The 10,122-nt window shown below is 35.4% G+C and overlaps 1 protein-coding gene across 2 annotated transcripts in view; it reads left to right on the forward strand.

Annotated features, from left to right (window-relative positions):
• The window catches only part of LOC116419376 (protein FAM71F2-like), a 43,618-nt gene that overhangs the window by 31,529 nt on the left and 1,967 nt on the right, over window positions 1–10,122 (forward strand). Inside the window, exon 6 of one of the 2 annotated variants that reach the window (XM_031939021.1) lies at window positions 9,098–9,306. The exons of the other annotated variant lie outside the window; for it this stretch is intronic. Within the exon in view, the coding sequence (XP_031794881.1) occupies window positions 9,098–9,291 (194 nt within the window). The 3' untranslated portion in view covers window positions 9,292–9,306. Of the gene's footprint in view, window positions 1–9,097; window positions 9,307–10,122 lie in introns of those variants that run through there. 2 annotated transcript variants of the gene reach the window in all.

A 10,122-nucleotide genomic window follows, 5' to 3' on the forward strand; every position in this document is an offset into this window, starting at 1 on the left:
ATTTACTGTTTGCAGAGGTGGGCGGGAAGGTGTGTGTTTTACAAGGTGGTTGCTCTCTGCTGCCATCTCATGGTCTTCTAATTGCTAAACTCTAGAGGGCAGATATCTAATTTGGAGCTCATAACCCCAAAGCTCTTTTGTGATAGAGATTGTAGCCTGACACACTCAGGTAGCTGACTTGGAGGAACTCTTGAACTTTTTTTTTAACTAATTTTTTTAATCAGCAAAAATTGTATTTTCTCCCTCCTACCCCATTCATCCATCACTGTCCAATTTAAAGAAGGAAGAAAAACCCTGCTACAAACATGTAGTCAAAATCCAGAATTTCCATGTTAAATTAAAAATGTTAAAGATAGAAATAATTCAAATTGGGGAGTCACAATAAGCATTCCACATGATTTAGCATCCACCTGAGCATTTTGACTTATTAAGCAATGCATGACAATTGCCTAACAAATTGGGACTAAGTCTTTCCTCATTTTAGGGCTGGATCCTGAATACAGTGGGAAATAAGATTTTTATACATTAAAAATGATTAATCAAATTGCTAATTGTTAAAGTTAATTAAAAGAAAACAATACAATATTAGATTATCTGATTTCTAATTAGAAAAAAGTTTAGGGACTTTCCAAGTTGGGAGAGGTAAAATGAACAGGTACAGTTCTCCAAAATCAGAAAAAGAGGTCTCTACTTTCCCAAATTTCTGAATTCAATTAGAGGAACATGGAAACAATTGATGATCAGAATAGAGTCAGTTTTCAGAGAAGACATCTGAGTTGCTTGAGCTGTAAAATTATGAGAAAACTTGTATTAATCTTTGGATTAATCTTTAACTGGGTTTCTAGGTAGTATAATGTCATCCTTAGTTAAAGGTCTAAGTATGCAGCAGATAGAGGTGTTCCAGCTTCCCAGCCACACAGGGTTAGTTCAAAACATTACAATAAAGTTTTTTCACTATTCCCACCATTACATAAGGATTTTTTCAGAAGATAGAAATTGGAATAAATTCATAATTGAATAGAAAGGGAACTGAATTAGCTCCAGAATCAGATCATTAGATGAAGTCCCGATGGTTCATTCACTTTCCTCAATTAATGTCCTAATCTCCTTAATTCCCTCAGACTACTATAAAAGAGCAGAGAACTTGCAAATACAATATTCCATAAGGCAAAAAATATAGGGTTACAACCATAAATAACTTACCAGCAAAAATGAGGAAAACCTACAGAGGGACAATGAATTAGAAGGCTTCTAAGAATTCCCTGCACAGAACTGCACAGAAACTCTGAAGTTCAAACACAAGAGTCAAGAGAAACATAAATAGGAAAACACAAATAATCATAAGGGATTAAACAAAGATAATTACTCACATTCTAATATGGGGAAATGAAATATATCCCTCTAAACCCTATCATTATCAGAATTCACAGAGTCTAATTAGATAAAAGGCATCGGGGTAGTTCTGTTATGGAAGAATATGGAAGAATGGAAAGGAAGGAGAAAAGCATATTGAGAGAGGAAGAGTAGGATAAATTATTGAACATAATTGGAATATGAAAATAAAAGTCTATATGAACAAGAAGAGGTAGGAGAAATAGCTGGCACAAATCTACCTCATTCTCATCTGAATAGGTCAAAGGAAGGAAGGATGTACATATATACACAATTGGATACATTTCACTCAACAGGAAAATAGGAAGGAAAAGGGAAAGGTGAATTAGAAGGAAAATAGATTAAGGGAATGATTAGTCCTAGATGGGGAGGAGGGTAGGAATACAAAAAAGCTCTAAATAAAGATGTACAAAAATATTCATAGTTCTTTGTGCAGTGGTAATGAATTGAAACTGAGGAAGGGATTGAAACATCAGTTAGGGATTGGCTGAGAAAGTTACAATTATATGAGATGATTTAGTATTATTATGCTATAAGAAATAGTGAAGAGGGGAATGGTTTCAGAGAAAACTCTGAAGAGTTGCATGAAACAACAATTTATACAATAACAACAATGTTGTAAAGACAACTTTGAAAGGCTTAAGAACTCTGATCAGTGTAATGACCAACTACGATTCCAGATGACTAAGGATGAAACATCCTAACCACCTCATTATAGAAAGATGAAAGAATCAAGCATGCTGAGTGAGATATATTTTTGTGGGGCATGGCCAACACAGAAAATTATTTTGCTTGACTATACATGTTTGTAACAGGGTTTGTTTGTTTTTTAAATTGGGCAGTGATGGAAAAATGGGGTAGGTGAGAAAGAAAACAATCTTTGCTGATTAAAAGAAATAAAATGTAATTATAAAAAAACAAACTCAAGAGTTTCTCCAAGTCAGCAGGCTGGGTGAGTCACGCAGGGATCAAAGTCATAAGAGTCTTGGGACTATGAGCTCCAAGTAGAATAGATCCCACCCTATAGAGCTTAGCTACTAGAAGACTAGTAGATGACAACAGACAACAGCAACTCAGCAAAAATAAATAAATAAATAAAAAATACACCTCCCAAAACAGCTCTGCAAAGACAGCAGCTCTCAACTACGTGCCAGAACACCTCTCCCTAAAAAGAAGGAGCAGTTTGGAAGACTCTGAAGGAAAGGATGGGAGAGAAGGATTAGGTTGCCTACCAAACTGAAAATCTATAGAGCCAGTATGCTGACCTCATTGCTCTAAGCTCATGGAATCTAGACAATCTACCAGCATCATGCCAGGAAATCAAATCATTTTCATTTGAATTGTCTTAGGAAGATTCCAATTACCTGGCAAGATAATGTTCCTGACACTGAATCCCTTTCTCAAGGTAAACTGCCAAACATCCAAACCCTATTGCAGAGAGCAAGACTTCAGTGGGTTGGCCACACTGTTCAAATGCCAAATGTATATTTGCCTAAAAAAACTATTTTACAGAGAATTCACATGAAGAAGTGCCCATGTGGAGGTCAGAAAAAGTGATACAAGGATACTCTTCAGGTCTCTCTGAAAAACTTTGGAATTGATCATGAGACATGGGAGACATTAGCATAGGACTACTCAGAATAGTGTATCTACATCAAAGAAAGTGCTGTACTCTATGAGCAAAGCAGAATTGCAGAAACTCAAAAGAACATGAGATGTGCAAATTTAGAAATATCTCTACTTCAAAGGTTCATATGAATTATTTGTATCCAACCTGTGGCAGACCAAGCTCATATTAATCTGATCAGCCACAGTTGGATACACTGTACCTTGACCTTAATGTAGTTAGTGATGTCATTTTAGTACTCTTTGAGAATGAAGGACAATGGCCAGCAGCAGTACTGGAGGAAGAGAACTGTTCCAGCAGGGAGCATCACCAAGTTGTCTCATCCATGTATATTCCCCAGCCTTGTATGTTGCATATGTGTGCCTGTCCCTTTCCCCAAAGTATTACCTGGCCACATGTGTTCCAGCAGTGGTCAATAGGTATGGGATGATATCTCATTCTTGATTTTGCCATGCTATTGAATTAAATATCTTCTGTTTTGAACTAATATGTTCTTTGGCTAGCTATTTTTTTCAGTAGTACTTGATTTTTCTAAATACACACAAAGTTTTCAACATTCATCTGTGCAAAACCTTGTGTTCCAAATTTTTCTCCCTTTCTCCCTACCCCCTCCCTCCCTATCTCCCTCCCTACCAGACACCAAGCAATCTGATATAGGCTAAACATGTGCAATTCATCTAAACATATTTCCACATTTGTCATACTGCTTAAGAAAAATTACATAAAAAGGGAAAGAAAAAAAATGAAAACAAACCACAAAAGAAAAGATGAAAATACCACATTTTGATCCATATTCAGTCTCCATAATTCCCTCTCTGGATGCGGGTGGCACTTTCCATCCCAAGTCTATTAAAATTCTGGATAGCAAGTTTTTAAAAATCTGTTGGAGCTTGTGAGCTATGATTTGAAATGGATGCTGAATGGCAATATGCTTCTATGAGGTTAGAAGCTTTCAAGGGATCATGATGTGGGCTAGGTCCTGAATGGGAAAGGAGGTACACCAGCCTGAAATAGCCCTTTTTTAAAGTCTTAGTTTAGAGGAAATGTGTATGGAAGGACTTATTCTCAAGTCAATAATAGTCAAGAAAACTTTCCCCTCTTGTGGGCTTTACCTTCTATAGGAACTTATATGGACATTCTGACTAAGACTGCCATCAGAGAGTGAGGCTCTCTTATGTCTATTACCAAAATTCCAGATTCCAAATTATATCTTGAAATCTTTTCAATAGTTTTTACTTATTTTAGCTCATGCTCAGAATTTCCTCTAAAAACATCAAAACTTTGATCATTCTTCTCTTTGATCAAGTTATCCTCTTTTGTACATTTGGCTCAGCCCATGGAATTATGGGAAACAAGTTCCTTTGTTGTGATTGCATGCATTCTTGAGCCAAGCTGAATTATTCCATGTTTTTTTGGTTGAATTTTTTTCCATGTCTGCATTTTTATTTTTTTCTTTTACCAACAGTATTTAGTTTTCCAAATACATATAAAAACTCAACAAAAAAATTTTGAGTTTAGCCTTGTCAAATCTGCTATGTGACATGGGTTCTTAACCTAGGGTCTGTAAACATATGTAGAGAAAATTTTAAATATTCATTCACATTTTTCTGCCTCATCCCCTTCCTTCCCCTCTTTTCAAGATGGCAAGCAGTCTGACATAGGTGATTCATGTGCAATCATGTAAAACATTTCCATGTTGTGAAAGAAGAAACAGAAAAAAAGGGGAATAAAAAGAAAAAACAGTGAAAATAGCATGCTATTCAGACTCCATCAGTTCTTTCTGTGAACTTTTAAAAAAATAAATGTATTCATTTATTTAAAACAAATACAAAATAGAGGGAAAAAAAAAACCCAAAACATTGTCATATGCACAGCAGAACATAAGGGAGGATTCAAAATGTGTAACAATAAATTTTCATTTCAAAAAAGAATTTATAATAAAAGACATTGTATTCACAACTGCCCATCTTTTCTTTGCTTCCTTGTAACTTTTTTTTTTGTTCTCTGCTGTGCACTTTTTACTTTATTCTTTTTTCCCCTTTCTTCTCTCCTCCACCCCCCCAGATATATTTATGTATATATACATACACACACACATACACTCACACACATAAATATGTACCCCCATATATTCATATATCAGTGTAGTGCATCATTTTCCTGATGACATGCTTGGCCATATCTTGGACAATGTACAATGCTCTCAAGCTTTCCCAGTCACCAATGGAGCGAAACAAGGCTGTGTGCTTGCTCCCATGTTTATTAGCATGATGTTTTTTTTTTTTTTTTTTGAATGTTGAAAACTATCTTTAATTATAATTGGAAAAAATAAAATATGTTAAGTAAAAAAAAAAAGGGAAATGTAGTGAAACAAAGAAATAAACATATTGGCCACATTAAAAAAAAAAAAAGAAATAACAAATGGGTCTGTTTATTTTCTTTTTTTTCCAAGTGTTTTTTTTAATTAAAGATTTTTAATTTTCAAAAGATATGCATGGATAATTTTTCAACATTAACCCTTGCAAAACTTTGTGTTCCAATTATTCCCACATTCTCCCTCACCCCATCCCCTAGGTAGCAAGTAGTCCAATATATGTTAAACATGGTAAAAATATATGTTGAATCCAATATATACATACATGTTTATACAATTATCTTACTGCACAAGAAAAACCAAATCAAAAAAGGAAAAAAATGACAAAATAAAATAACATGATGTTTTCAGCCATGTTGTCAAATGCCTTTAATGAGGATAAACATGGCATCAAAGTCAGCTACCTCACTGATAGTAAATTATTCAACTTGAAAAGGCTACAAGTCAAAACTAAAGTGGAGGAAGTGTTGATACATGATATACATTATATATATATATATATATTTGCAGATGTTTGTGTACTTAATGCAGGCTCCAAAGTTGAGATGCAACAAATATGGACCGATTCTCTGCTATCTGTACTAATTTTGGTCTAAGAATTCATACCAAAAAAATACAGGTATTCTATTAGACAGCACCAGGCCATCCATATAGGGAATCACCAGTTAAAGCAAACAGAGAAGTTTTGAATGCTGTGGGATAAGTCCACTGACCTTGGCAGTGTACTTTCCTGGGATGTACACATTGATAATAAGGTGACACATGCATTGCCAGAGCTAGCTCAGTATTTGGAAGGATCTGAAGAAAAGTGTGGAAGAGAAGTATTAGATTGACCACAAAACTGAAGGTCTACAGAGTCACTGTGCTGCCCCCATTATTGTAAGTCTGTGAAACCTGGACAATATACCAGCACCATGCCAGGAAACTGGATTGCTTCCATTTGACTTGTCTTAGGAAGATTATGAAGATCACCTGGCAGGATAAGATATCAAACTCTGAGGTCCTTTCTCAAACTCAACTGCCAAGTATTCCAACTCTACTGCAGAGTGTAACTCCACTGGGCTGGCTATATTGTTTTAAAGCCAAATGTACTCTGGCCAAAAAAAATTTTATGGAGAACTCACTCAAGGCAAGTGCTCACAAGTTGGCCAGCAAAAGTGATACAAGGACACTCTCAAGGTTTCTCTTAAGGACTTTAGAATCAATTGTATGACATAGGAGACAATGTCACAGGACCAGTCCAGTGTGCCCTCATCAGAGAAGGTGCTCTGCTCTGTGAGCAAAACAGAATGAAATAAACTCAAAAGAAACATGAGATGTGAAAAATTAGAGAAACCTCCCCAATGTTCACAGGGCCAACCTGTGGCAGAGCAATCCGAGCTCTTATTGGTCTGATCAGTCACAACTGGACACACTAACTTGACTCTAACAATGATGTCATTTTGGTACTCTTTGAGAACAAAGAACAACTAATATACATACACATAATATCTATATATACAAATACATCTAATACAATATTAATATGGCTGACATTATTATTCCTACTTTTTTTTCTAATAAATTCTACTCCTGATAATTGCTATTATATTTGTGTATATCTTTTATTTCCTATCCTTACTAACTCTTCTATTTTACTTCTACCAGTTAACTTGGCCTCCCCACCCTGATTAAGGATCACTCTTCTCCACTTCCCTCCCCTCTTTACCTTACTCCTATTAATTTATACACACTTCTGTATCCCATCTTATCCTACCCTACCCTTTCTCTCATTCTTTATCCCTTTCCTTTTAATCTACACACCTTTCCCCCTCCATTAATCTGCACAACTTATCCTACTCCCATTAATCTATACATCCTTCTATAAGCTGCTTTTCTATGAATTTTGATATTTTTATTTTTTAAAAATCTATTTATTTATTTAAATCTTAAATACAAGATAGAAAAAAGACAGAAAAAGAAAAAAAAAATCATGTGCCCAGCAGAACATCAGAGAGGACTCAAAATATGTAACAATAAATTTCTATTTCAAAAAAGCATATAATAATAGAAGACATTATGTTCATACTTGTCCATCTTTCCTTGGCTTCCTTGTAGGTTTTCTTTTGTTTTCTGCTGTGTACTTTTTATTTTATTCTTTTTTCTGTGAACTTTTTTAAAGAAATATTTTGCTAACTATTTCAACATAATTGACTTCCTTTGTAATCCTAGGAATTTTACTTTATGCATTTAAATATTATTCTGAAAAGAGGTCCATAAACTTCATTAGAATATAAAATGCATCCATAACATAACAGAAGGTTATTAGCCCCTGACCTATCCTCAGTAACTAGCACAATGTCTTACAGATAATATGAAGTAGTTAGATGGTACAGTGCATAGAGTGCTAGAGTTGGAATCAAGAAGACCTGAGTATGAATCCTGCCTTAGACACTTAGGAGCTGGGCAAGTCACTTATCTTTTGTATGAATTTCTTCATCTTTAAAATGAGAATAATAATATAAAACCTATCTCCCTGTGCTGTTTTAAGGATCAGATGAGATAGTAGATGTATATTTTGACCTTTTGCAAACCATAAAATACTATATACAAGCTAAGTATCTATTATTAATAATAATATTTATAAATGTTTAAATACATATAAATAATGATAATATTTGTAAATATTTAATAGATTATTAATAGAGTCAGTGAAGGCTTGCCAAAGAACCAGTCCTTGGTAACCCTTAGAACTCTAGAGCTTGGGCTGCCAGTGTGGAGCTGGTTGAAGTCCTCCCTGAGGAACACAGACTTTGGAGCAAAGTCATGAGAAGATACTATTTATGAGAGATGGGATCAAGAAAGGGATTCTTTGAAGCTTCACTTCAGGCTGGAATTTTTTATTGAAATCTACTTGTTTCCTTAGAAACAACTCACTAGAATAGTGCACAAGACAAGCAGAAGTGTTTAAGAAGTTAGGAGCCCTCTCTAACTTCTTGGATATTTTTAAGAACTCTTGGGGACAAAGGGAAAGGCAAACCTTAGGCTTGGAAATCATTGGGACTATATTGGGGAATGAGATGAAAGCATTTTTATCTCTGGCTGATGCTTTCTAAATGTGTCTTTTTAAAGGGATAGCTAGGTGGGGCTCAGTGTATCAAGCACCAGCCCTGGAGTCAGGATGACCAGAGTATTCAAATCCTTCCTCAGACATTTATTAATTGTTTGATCCTGTGTAAGCCATTTAATCCTGATTTCCTTTTTTTAAAAGTGTTTTTTCTTTTCCTTTCTCACTGGGATAGAATAATTATGTCACGAAAAACAAGTACTTGAACATTCAATCTGGAAGAAATCTGATGCCATGATTAATATAAACTGAAAAACAGAATGGATGTTTATGTCTATGGATGATTAAAAGTGATTGGAGCTGCTTACTGTCTTGAAGGGATTAAGTGCCATAAAGCAAGGATTAAACTTTTTTCACTCATGGCCCCTTTTTGCCCAAGAAATTTTTACGTGACACCAAGCATATAAGTATGTAGAATAAGTATACAAATCAAATACTTGCTGATAATAAATTGCAACCCACATTTAAGAAACTGGGCCATAGGGAATGTCTTTCCTCTTGGGCTCTCTATCAGTGAGAAGGTTACTGAGTCCATTCTGATAGATTTCTATGTTCTCAAATGGTAAAAAAATACTCAAACCCAGTTTTTTATTCACAGAACTGAAAAGCCAGAAAGAACTTCAGTATGCCTCTTGTCTAACCCATACATCCAAGAAATCTCCACTCCAACACACCCAAGAAGCAATTGTTCAGTCTCTGCTTAAAGACCTTCACAGAAAAGGGAACCCTCCACCCCCTGAGGCAAACTATTCCACTTTTGCCCATCTCTATTTGTTAGGAAATTTTTCCTAACATCTATTCTAAATTTGCTTCTTTGTAGTTTCCATACCTGGCTCTTAATTCTGCTTTCTAGGGCTAAACAGAATAAATCTATTTCATCTTCAATATGGCAGCCCTTTAGAAATTTGAAGACAATTATCAGATGCTCCCTGAGTCTTCTCTTCTCCAAGCTAAAAATAACTTAATTCTTTCAATGGATAATTTATTATGGATGCAAGAATTGTGACCATCCTTATTGTCCTCCTCTGGGCAATCTCCAGTTTATCAATGTCCTTTTTAAACTCTGGTGGCCCAGGAATGAACACGATATTCCAGCTAACATTTGGTGAGGGCAAAATCCAGTAGAATTACTACCTTTCTCCTCCTGAAAGATTTGGCCACTCATAAAATAATCCAAAAATTACATGAGCCTTTTTGGCTGCCATATTGATAATATGATTTTGTGGTCCCCGGATTTTGGGGGGGCTTCTATTCTGGCAATAAGTCAGCGATTCTAGATTTTCTGCCTCAGGAAACTCCCACGCCCAGTATGTCTGATTCTCACCACTCCTTAGTCAGATAGCTTCTGGACTCAGGAAACTTCCACAGATCAAACTCCTGAGACAATAGTGAATAAAACCATTCCTCCATTGCTGACTGATAATCTGGTCAGTAATAATTTAGACTATGAGAACCAAATTCCTTCCTACCTATGAGTCATAGGATTAGCATATCAATAATAAAAGCTAGATAAAAGTCTCTTCTTGCTTCTGTTTCTCTGCTTATTCAAGTCCACTTTGTAATGGCATTACAACTACTATTGCAATAAAACTTTGCCCCTTGACTAGGAGATGGGTTCAAGCC

This window comes from Sarcophilus harrisii, chromosome 5 (assembly GCF_902635505.1).
Source record: "Sarcophilus harrisii chromosome 5, mSarHar1.11, whole genome shotgun sequence".
Taxonomy (NCBI): domain Eukaryota; kingdom Metazoa; phylum Chordata; class Mammalia; order Dasyuromorphia; family Dasyuridae; genus Sarcophilus; species Sarcophilus harrisii.